General features: G+C 47.1%; 1 protein-coding gene across 2 annotated transcripts in view; it reads left to right on the forward strand.

Moving 5' to 3' along the window:
• The window catches only part of ILRUN (inflammation and lipid regulator with UBA-like and NBR1-like domains), an 84,349-nt gene extending 76,660 nt beyond the window's left edge, over positions 1 to 7,689 (forward strand). For both annotated transcript variants that reach the window (XM_039856214.1, XM_039856212.1), the window contains one exon: positions 4,441 to 7,689. In XM_039856214.1, coding sequence (XP_039712148.1) covers positions 4,441 to 4,664 — 224 coding nt within the window. In that variant the 3' untranslated portion in view covers positions 4,665 to 7,689. The remainder of the gene's footprint in view (positions 1 to 4,440) is intronic.
• Positions 7,690 to 11,606: the final 3,917 nt, after the last annotated feature.

Below are 11,606 nucleotides of genomic sequence, written 5' to 3' on the forward strand. Positions count from 1 at the left end.
TGTGGCAGTTTTTTTAGTACTTCTTTTTGGAAAAGTTATTTTGATTTCTGTATAATTTTAGGAATAACTTTAAGGTACTGCAGGTGCACACTCACATAAGATGATCGATAACCAAATCACTGGCTGAAAGTATCTCTGCTATTCCACAGTGGCAACTATAAACTATTGTGAAAAAAACAAATCAGAGAGTTGTGTGTTTTTTTTAGCTTTGCTTTGAGAGCAGAATCATAAGTATTGGATCTTAAATTGTACTCTCAGGAGATTGTGATGAATGAGACTGAGCTTTTCTTTTATGTCTAGAAGTGTTCTCTTTTAAAAATATTTTAGAAAATTAGCTACATTACAGCTTACAGTAGTTATTCCATCATGGTAGTGCAGTTCGGAACCTGGCCCAATGGTTATAATCTTTCACCCTGTTTGAGGCCTTGGTCTCTTCCCAGACACCAACAAGCAAGGAGGCCCCTTTGTTTTACCTGGCAAGGATGGAGTGTCTGTGCTTTAAGAGGGCTCACTTGCCATGTAGCCAGGTAGAGCTTAGGTCTGAGGGCTCATAGCTACAACAGCTGTTCAGTGGAAAGCATAAGGAAGATTGAGGCAAACGGGCAACAAACACTTCAACCTCTTTGAACCTAAAAGCTGTCTCTACTTCACCAGGAACACTTTCTTGTCCCCTAGCAGATATGAGACTGTTCCAAGAAATGTAGCCTTTGAAAACCCATTTCTGTCTAAGTTGGGTAGGCCCTGGGGAACTGACCTTCAGACCTGGAGTCAGATAAAGACATTTGTTCCTGGGTTTGATTATTCATTAGCATTCAATAGAGTATCCATGCTCCATCAGCATGCATGGATATATCTAAGCATGCTGTTAGTGCTACCTATGTGGTGAGAAGTGATTCCTCATAAAGAGTAAGGGGGCTTTTCTACATTAAACTCACCGAATTTTGTAATCATGCTCATGGCCGTACTCAGTTTTCGCCTGAGTCAGAATTAATTCATAGTTCTGTAGTACTATCTGATGCATCTATCCCTTGATCTGTTTTCCTTATTAGTAGTGGTACAACTGTTAAAGAAGTGATATTGGTGATGCCAGGTTAGTTAAAATATTTGGCATTTGTTTTTCCTATCGATAAAAGTTGAAGAATTTCTAGGCCCCACAAGAGACTAAACATTATCTGTATAGTCACCTTTACTTTTAGGCTGGGGTTGGAGACATTAGCCACCAGAACCTGTTTCACTGGGTCTTGAAACTCCAGTGGAACCTGAAATGTGGATGGGCCTCCTGTTTCAAATGTACGTCCATCCCACTGTTAGGAAAGGCACTTCCCGCTTGGCCTCCTGCCGTAAGTCGCCCTGGACAAGCTGTTCTTGGAATCCCTGCCAGGCTTTTCCTTTACAACTGGTTTTGCATTGCTCGTGCTCTGTGATCCACTTGTGACACCTATAATCCTACACGTGGGGAGTCTAGATGATAAAGTGGTTTTGAAATAGAATTGGCTTTCTCTCCCTTTCTTGAAGTGATGGTAGTTAATTTGAGAGGAAAGAAAATAGAGCTCGTTCGCAAGCCACTCTTTTGTACCAATTAAACATCAACAACTCCAATATGCCATTCTTTGGGCAAAAGAGAATTAGGTAGCATTTTTCTTTCCAAAAGGCACGAACCTCACTCAATAAATAGAGGATCAACGATAACTCTGTAATCTAAGCTAGTTAAATACCACACTGAATGGTCTAAGGGCTAGGGCACTCAAGTGAAAATCTGAAAGTGCCCGTGTCTTTATTTCCTCTCTCTGCCAATTGCATAGGACCTATTTTATTTATCTGTAAAATGGGGATGTTCAACAGCTCCTTGGCGAAGTCATGAACTCCCTTCTCCAAGCACTCCAGATGAGTCACAAGGCTAGTAGTGCTAGCTTTATAAAGGCCCAGGTGAAGTATGTGGAGCTTTGGTCTGGAAAGCAATTAAACTTAGGGAAATATTTCTTTTAGGGTTTTCTTTTTTCTATGCCTTTTTTTTTTTTTCCTGTGCAGAGACCTTTGAGCATTGTATTGATTTTAAATCTTACAGGAATCTAAGTCTTTATTTTTTTTCTTGGGTTGTTCTAGATGAGTGAATGTTGTTGGAAAGTACTAAAAGCAGCTTGTTTTAAGCTTCTTTACTTTCTACTGTGGGGCGTGTGACCCTCAACCAGGCCCTGAGAAGTAGAGTCTGAGAGCTCTTTGCTACCCCATCCCCCACTTGGTTCAGTGGGTAGGTGCCAAGACTACTGAGATGGTTACAGCCTTAGCTTGCCTGCTGGAGGCATGATTGGCATGAGGACTGGCAGACGTGGCATTTCGGCATGTTAAACACCACAGTTTTATTATCTCTGTGTCCTTAATCAGGTTACTTCACCTTTCTGAGCTTGGAGATCATATTGTCTCAGTATATCTGTGGACATTAAAGAGAACATGTTAAAGTGCTAGAGCAGCACCTGGCACATAGTTGCTGCTCCATCAGTGTTTGCCTGCCCATCCCCCAAATTCACCTTCTTGGGCTCTTTTGTTCAGTTATACTACCAAGCAGCTCTCTAACTGGTCTTTTGTGGCTTTATGTAGTGGGGGAAAAGAGCAAAAGCAATTTCAGTGATTTTCACTGAAAAATATATGGAAACTTTATGCTCATGTTCCCTGTTTTGGCAGCTTTGACCTCTTGCCTAAACATGACCAAAGGGCATTTTTTTCTTGGAATACTTTTTTTCAGCCTCCAGAGCCAAAGCATTTTGTGTTGACTCCTTGAACCTTAAATCTGGAAAGATTTAAAGAGGAATCTGAGATCCTGTGAGGGGAAGGGACCTTACTCAAGGTCACTTGGTGAGCTGGTGCAGAGTCGGGAACAGAACCCAGATCTCCTTCTCCTAGTTCTGCACAACCTGCATCCCACTGCAGTGGAAACTGTGAGGGTTGTGCATCTCCAGCTAACCACCTCCAGAGGGTCCAGCCTCTCCCGGGACATGGGTGGCTGTGACCAGATGGATGGCATGACCTAGACACTTGTGTCTCCAGGCCTAAGCAGCTGTTTAAAAACTTGGTTCTGCAAGGACTAATATTCTTGTGACCTAGAGGCATCTGACACTAGGTAGGAGTCTGAGAAATATGTGTCCTCTTTCCGTTATTAATTCAGCAAATACTTTTTGGGTACATACTAAGGGCCAGGTGACATGCTAGGTGCTGGGGAGATGGCAGCAAAGTTATATTGAAAAGGGATTTTAATCACTGGCAACCCTGCAACCGAGCACCTTGATTTCTTTTTTAAAAAATGTGTAATTATTTTAAGGCAATCAAATTTTGACTGCCTACATCCCATGAAGCTAATGGAAAACGTCATCTCAGTCATTCTTATGCCTCCTCACCCCAGGTTGTGCCTAGATTTAGGATTCTTAGTGTTCTTAGGATTCTTCAGATATCAGGAAACCCCTTCTCTGCTCATTTGTTGTGGTTATGAGTGAAGTATCTGTTCTCTGTGCCTATTCGGTCCCTTTGGTCCAATAGCCCTGCTGCTTCTGGGCCACTTTGGGGTATAGGACCCTACTGAGGCCAGTCACCAGTTACCTTTGCCCTCTTAGGTCTTTGCAAGGAGCATACTCTAGGAGTGGGAGTAGAGGGAGGCACAGATCATCCTACACTGAGTCCATGCAGCTGCTTTTTGCATTAGCACATCTTGGAGTCTCATTCTTAACTTAAGGGAAAAGCGAGACTATGATGCCTTTTCCACCCAGCCACACACCACAGAAAATGCCTTTGGGAATTAGGGATAAACCTATTCATCATGTGGTAACGGACAAGGCAATGTGGGAAGAACAAAGATTAGACTTGGGTTTGAATCTTAGCTCTACCTTTCACTACGTGTGTGTTTTGAACTCTCTTAGTCTCTGCATTTAAATGGGCATTTGTCAGATGGGTGGTGTGATAATACCCATTTGGCTTTCAGGATGATGATTAAAGACAATGTAAACAAGTTCCTAGTACCATGCCTGGTACCTAGGTGCCTGGTAGACAGTCACCTTTTTGCTGAAGTGTTTTGTTGTTGATATAAGTGTCATTAACCAGCAGTAACCATCTTGGAAGTTAAAAGTGCAGAAGATGGTATACAAGGATTTTTAGCAGAGAGTTTGAGACATCTTTGTCAAGAAGGCACTGATTGATTTAAAAGTTGAAAGATGAGTCTCTTCTCCAGCCCCCACCCCGCTTGGATGGTGCGGTTGAGTGAGAACACTTAGCAACTTAAAATGTGCTGATATTTGGCCTCCTGAGGTTTTGCATGGCAAGGATAACCTTCAAGCCTTATCTGTGCCTTGGGCTTCCTTGGGACTCACTGGGAACCATAGATTTTTAAACCAGATTTAGGTTGTCAACTTGTACCTGCTGTGTCTGCCATCACTGATTGTGTTCACTCTCTTCCAGGGGCTCCACGGGCCTTACCCCTTCGGCCAGTCTTAAACGGGTGTCAGCAAGAAGAAAAATTAACAAAGGACAGAAGGCCTGACTTTGGTGGGGGGAGGGCAAGGGGTTCCTCTGGATTGCAGACCACATCGCACGGACCCTTGGCTCTGACCCCCTCCCCATCCTGGAAGAAGAGGAAGAAGCAGAACAGACTAGTTTTGAGTAAACTCGGTATGCATGTGTGAATGCTGAATCACTGGAATGGTGTGGAGGCTACCAGGAAGAAATCCATGCAGCCACCTTCGGTTTTTATTCGGCGTCAGTCTAACAAGTCATTAGGTCACTCGGGAAGGGAAAAAAAGTTTAAAATGGGGGGAAAAAAGCCATCTTTTTAAACAAAAATTATTTTGCCTACAGACAGGTTGTAGTTTTGAGCACATGTTAGTTTTTCTCCCTTTTTCCCCACTTTTATTTTTTTAGGTAAGGGATAACGTACTCTTTATAGAATAGCTGCTTGCTCTGGAAGTGATTCAGGTTAAAAGCTGGCGTGGCATGTTTGGAGACTCTGCGGGTCAGTGCTGCAATAGGAGGACATCTGCCGTGCCACCTGACTCCAGAAGTCTCTGACCCCATTTGTTTTTAATGGCATTAGCCAATGAGTTATCACATTTTTCCTCTTCTTTTCTCTTTAATCTGTTGATTTACACCTTTGACATTTGTATTTGTCAACCCTGTGGTTTGTTACCATCAGAACATCTCTGAAGACCAAACTTCCCTGTGTGGCCAGCAGAGGAAGCCTTGAGGACAGATCTGGGGTGACGTGGGAGTTTCTGAGGCCGACAGGTGTCCTTCTGCACACACTTGTAACAATTCAAATTGCTTTTCTTCCATGTTTCTCTTGGCAGAAATGCCATCATGCTTACTGGATTCTTCATACACAGTGGCTCCCCAATCACTCTGGTAACAGTGCCTCTGTGCTTCGTATATGCGTGTGCTGCATGCACACACACGGGTCTTTGTGCAGCTCACCGGCGAGTGTGCAGCAGGCAAGTGTGAAGGTGTCCCATACTTCTCTGTTGTCACACAACTCCCTTCCCTGCGTTTCCTCTCAGTTGTTTTTTTGTGGTGGTTTCACAGCCTGTTAGTGGATGCTGAGCTGTTACGGTTTGAAAATATAGCCACAAATGGGAAATTTGCCATGGGGAAGGGCCACAGCTACTATGTGACCTTGGAGACCTCCATTTTGATGGAAATGAAAGCACCCCGCCCCACCCCGAGTAGGATGCCTAGATATTGGGAGATGGTGGGGGAGGGGCAGCCCAGCCAGAGCAGAGACTGATTGGCTGGCTGCTCGCTTGGGCAGGTGGCCCCAGTGGCATCTTGTGGATTCCAAACAGGTTGAGATATGATATCTCTATGGGAAGCTTGAACCAGGCTAGAACAGCTGTCTGCCAAAGATACAAGAATATGCAAAGTCCCTCTTCTCTTCTCACCCCCTCCTTCCCTCGAGTCTTGGTTGGTTTGATAGCAGGGGATATGGATCTAAGGTGCGGTTTCCCACCTCTTACCACACCCGCACCCATCCTGGGTGTGTGAGACAAGCAGGGAGACCATGTGATGAGCGGCTGCAATGGGTTATATAGCCTGTGTGTGGGTGAGGGTCTGCCTGCCTGTCTGTCTCTGTCTGGGTGTCTGAGTTCCAAAAATGTGTATTGTTTGTTCCTCCTCATCCTCTTCTGAGACTGTTGTTTTTCAAAGCTTGATTGTGGGAGAAAAGCTTGTATGAAATTACCCCTTTGCCTCCCCACCTCCCAAAAAATAAAAGGGAGAATAAATTTTGGTCTGCTGGAGAAGCCCTGGGGGAGAACAGAGCCAGCCTGCTGACCAGGGCAGTACTGCTAGGTCTGGGGCTGAACAAGGGCTCACACTGGAGCACCTACTTTCTATGCACATGAAGAGTGCCCCATTCCTAAGCAGAGCAGAGAGGAGTCCCTGTCGGGTGCCCAAGCTAGGGGCTCACGATGGCTTTTTGTCTGAGGGCCCTGTTAGGCCCAGACTGCCTCTGCTGTTGGTGCCAACCTCCTGGGACACCGCCACCCTGGAGCCCACCCATGCCCAGCATTCTCCTTACTAGCCCTCAAAGCAGCACGTCTCAAGCTGCCCCTGGCAGCATCATGAGAGGCTTTCCATCCCCTGGTTTCCTGGCTTCCTCATCTTCCCCACTCTAGGTGCTCCTTCCCTGTGTCCTAGGAGGGCTGCCTGCCGTTACTCGGCAGGGGCTTCAGAGGCCCTGTCAGAGGCATCCTTCTCTTCTTGATTGTAGGTAGCCTGACCTGGCAAGGTAAGTATCCCAAGCACGTTGGCTTCCCTCTCAAGAACAAACCATTTTTGTACCCATTCTTGGAGAAGTGAGGTCCCAGCAGAAGCCCAAGCAAGTACCAGCCATGGAGTAGGGGCAGGGAATCTATGGCTCCCCCAGGACCAGGGGCCTATCAATACCACTCATTCTGCCTCTCACTGGTTTGGGTTCTGAACAATGCCTAGAGTCCCTTTCCTTCCCCGCCAGTGGGGTGGTAGATGCTACCCTCTTAGCCCCAGTAGCCTCTGTTCCTCGTCACCAACCAGCAGGCTGCCTCTGGGCAGGACTACTAACGTCGGTGAGGGAGGCACCATCCTTAGGGTCCTGAGTCCAGTGTGGGAGGCAGAGAGGCTTAGGTTTGGGGAGAACCAATTTGTGTGCATGGAGTGAGGTGTGTGTGGATGTGTGTGCACGTGTGCATGCCTTTTTTTTTTTCTTTTTGTCATGGGGACAGTTGAATTTGGGGCATTTTTCTACAGGAAACAGCCTTCTCTCCCTCAGTAAGGACTGCCTGTAACCTGAAGCCCATCAAAGGCATTTCTAGCCTAAAAAGAACCTCACCAAGACAGCTGGTGGCCTGAGGGTGGCCAAGGTGGGAAGTGGGCGTGAGAATAAACACCTCCCCAAATTCAATCTGGGCCCCAGCAGGAGAGGATGGTGGGGTTGCCAAGGCTCAGAAAAGCAAGATGATTCCCCACTCCACCCTGCCTTGCCTTTCCTTTGTTTCCTTGGGTGAATGCTGGAGCAGCAATGGCTGCCCCCTCCACCTGAACAATGGTGTGTAGTAAGCGAGCTGGGTGGGTGTTTGTGGTGGGGTCTCATGGTGCCTGAGAGATGAAGATGAGGAGGTTTTTCCTTACTGTATAAATGAATATTTGTATGATTAAATTAACACACACACACAAAAACTATTTTCATGTGTGTTGGTGAGTTTTATTGCGTCCTCAAGCCCCCTGTATCTGCTTGTCCCTATGGTGGCTATGATGTGTACTTTTTGGTGTCTGGTTCTCTCCCTTTTTCACATGGGAAAACTGAGACCCGAGGTTCATTATATGTTTGGGAAAACAGCCCTGGGATTATATTTATTTGCTGCCCTTCCTGGTTCCTAATGACCAGAAAGGTGAGGAAACTACTTCCAGTGGCATTTGTTGACCACAGCTCTATCCTAGTACATAAGAAATAATAGCCAGATTAGTGCTGATCAGCCAGCAAGCACTGTCTGGGCATTTACTGTGGGTCAGGCACGTAGCACAGGAAGAGTACAGAGCATCATAGGCATCTTTCTTACTGGGTAAGCAGACAAGGCTGAGTTGGGGGAGTCCTGCTCAGTCCCACCTGGGCCCCGACATCCTAGATCTAGAAGAAGGAGTGCATCTTCCTTTATGTGTTTCCCATGGTGGTTGGCTATAGTTCCTGGGAGCTTTAGGCACTCCTTTGGGTATATTATGGATCCAGAGTCAGGTAGGGACCACAATCCAGGCAATCGGCAAACAAACTTGGAACCTACCCTATGTACTTACATGAGACAGGCCTGTGATTGTGGCTAAGAGATGGGGATGGTGGGTTATACAGTGGTCAGATAGCATGAAAGAAACTTAATTGGCAAATATGATGGCCAGTGGTGGGTTCACTGCATCCATTCCTTTATGTATGTAGCACTCTAAGAGCTCAGAACTCCAAGATTGTCTCCAGTCACATCACCATACCTCTACATTGACAGGAAAGAGATCAGAGAGAAGGGAGTTGCTTGGATCTTATAGGTTTAGATACATGCCCTCGACTCCCAGGTGCTGGCATTGTTCTCACTTAAATTGCAGATCCCCAAATGGATCTTCACCCTGCCTGGCAAAGCTGTGTGTTCTAAATGATGGTGGGACTGGATGTGAGCCATATATCTAGCAGGTGGGAGTTGGGGGAAGGGATCCCCTGGCCATCTTCCTGTAGGCAGGTCAGTAAGGAGACCTGTGGCCACAAATTGTATGAGGGAAATGGAGGCACCACAAAAGAACTCGTCTCTCCCCCAAGAGCCCGAAGGCAAGACTTTTTCTCTGTATAGCCTGATAACAGAACCCAGGGTGAGGAGCTGGGAGACTGGCCCAGAGATCTCTGGGGTGAGCGCCCTTGCCCCTGTGTCCCTCGTACTGTGACAGTGCACCTACATCCTGCTTTTAGGTGCCTGGGGTTGTTTGTTCTCGACAGGAGAGGGGTGCCTCCCCCCACCCCCCCACCGTTCCCCCACCTCATCACCTGGATCTTCTGGCAGCTCAGACCCACTTCCATGCCTTCCCTAACACCCCTGCTCTGGACAGTTATTTGCTTGGCAGATCTGTTTATCTTTGGGGCTGTAACCTGTCAAGAAGTCACCAGGCCCTGGGAGAAGAGAGCAGGTTTGATGGTAGCTTATGGCCCGAGCCATTCCCACGGGGCTAGGTGACAGGGAGAGGGCTCTCAGCTGAGCTTTTGTCTGAGAGATGAAGGGCAGGGGAGGCAGGTGAAGTGGTCCGGGCCCAGCCCTTCTGGCAGAGCAAACAGGTCCTCTCAAGCCACCTCCCTGACCCAGCTCAGGTTGTACCTGGGTGCCTTCCACCCTGTTCTTGAGAAGGCCCCTCCCTCAACTGTATGCTGTGACCCGGCCACTTTCCCAGACACCACCTCGTGTCCAGCCCTGTCTGAGGGCCAAGAGAGCAGGCACCGGGGGCACTTAGGGCAGCCCTCTATTTCAAATGGGAGTGGAGCAAGGAATAGATGAGACTTCTCTGAGACGGAAGAGTGTGTGTGAGTTTGGGGGTCAAGGTGTCCAGAGAATGGACTCTGACAGGCTAGTGTAACTGACTGATGGGTTTCAGATGACTCCTCTGTAAAATGAGCTTGTACTGGTTTAGAAACCAGGACTTGGCAATTTATGGGGTTTTTTAAATACTGGGGTTTTTTTTAGCCCTCAGTTCTGAGATGCTGTGATCTGGGGAAGTGCTTCCCAAACTTGGATGTGTTAAAATACAAATTCTGATTTAATAGATCTTGGGGAAGAAGGCAAGATCCTGCATTTCTAACATACTCGCAGGGTTGTAGACACTGCTCGGAGCAAACTTTGCATAAGGATATTAGGGGATGGCCTGAAGGGGTTGCAAGTGCCCCGTCTACCCAGTCTGTGAGACTGAGCCAGATCTAGCCAGGGCTGTGTTGACAAAGCCCATTAGAATTTGAGGGAGCCGAAATGATCTAGAACAGTAATATTCAAAAGGTGGGCCAGGGTTTATCCAGAGCTGTGATTTCTGGCTTAAATATGTCACCAACAACAAATGTTTGTTCACTATAATTACGGGAATATTGGCTGACTGTTATTGACCAACTCCTATTAAACTGTTTATATGAACTACCTCATTTAATCTTTAGCCATCCAGATGAGGCCTTCGAGGACAGGCTGGCCTAGTACTCAGTTTGTGAACAAGTGTCATGATGCATATGAAAATGGAGGTGCAGGTGCTGGGGAGCACGTAGTAAACAACTTTAACTTAGTCCAGGGGGATCTGGGAAGCTTCTCTGAGGGATTGACACTTAAGCTGAGACCTTAAGAATGGAGCGATGAGATGGGGACAACAAAAGGGCCTGCGGAAAGGTGGGAGAGGATAGTATACTCGAAACACTGAAAGGAGATCAGCACCTCTGCGAGGAATATTCCTTTCCAAAGGTGGTTTCTCTGTGTCTGGCGGGGGAAGAGCTATGAGAATATGGGTTTCCCAGTTACTGCCCAGCCCAGTCTGGGAGAACTCCGTTGTCCTTGCCCCTTTGTATTTTATTACTCATTTGTTTATTGAGCATTACTTATGTGCTGGGCACTCTTCTAGGTACTGGAGATAACAGCAGTAACCAAAAGAGACAAAACCACCTACTCCAAAGAACTGACATTCTGGTTAGGGTAGACAAGTGCTGTGAAGCAGAGAGGCCCTCTGTCAGTGGAGGTGGTGAGAAGTGGTTACATCAAAACATTTTGAAAGCTGAGCCAACAGTATTTGCTAGTAGATGTAGACTGTGACTCCTGAGATTAGGGCATGAACAGCTAGAATCTACTTACCAGATGGATGAGTTGCTATTACCTAAGAGGACTGATTGTGAGGAGCCGGCTTCAAGGTAGAAATCAGGAATCACTTTTTGACCTGTTTAGTTTGAGATGCCTGTTGGGCATCCATGGGAGGTATTAGGCCAGCAGGTGGATATACAAGTCTACAGTTCAGCAAGGAGGTTAGGGCAGGAGACAAAATGTGGGAGTCATCAGTGATTAGATGGAATTTAAAGCCTCAGGACTAGATGAGATCATCAAAGGAGTGTCAGTGGGTTTGACTTCATTTCTCACACACTCCCTTAAAACCTGCTCATTGCCCCGGCTCCCTCTGAGATGATTTCTGACCCAAGACTCCTACTCAGACTCAGAGCTCTGATGGCTGCAATTGACCTCTTTCCTGTCCTGGCACTCCCTGTCTTATCTCTAGACCCTTGCGTCCCAGCCCTCTACCTGCTGGTCACTCCTGCAGATGGATTTGGAGTGGGTAAGGGACTAGATGCTATCTGGACCAGGAGTGGACCCCACCCAAGAGCCAGGCACAGGGACCTGGAGGAGTGAAGCCGGACCCCAGTAGGTTGTAGCTTAGTTCCTGCGGTCCAATCTGAAGGACAGTCGAGAGCCCTGGAACCAAGTTCTAAAGATTCCTCCTGCTGGGCTTTGGGGGGAAAGAGGACTGAGAGAAGAGGGGGGCTGTGTCTGAGTGGGGGCCATGCTTGCCTGCACCAAGCCCCCAAGCCTTGGTCAGCAACCAAGAATCCTGAAAGGCTG

Source organism: Pteropus medius, unplaced genomic scaffold, assembly GCF_902729225.1.
Source record: "Pteropus medius unplaced genomic scaffold, Ma_sr-lr_union100, whole genome shotgun sequence".
Taxonomy (NCBI): domain Eukaryota; kingdom Metazoa; phylum Chordata; class Mammalia; order Chiroptera; family Pteropodidae; genus Pteropus; species Pteropus medius.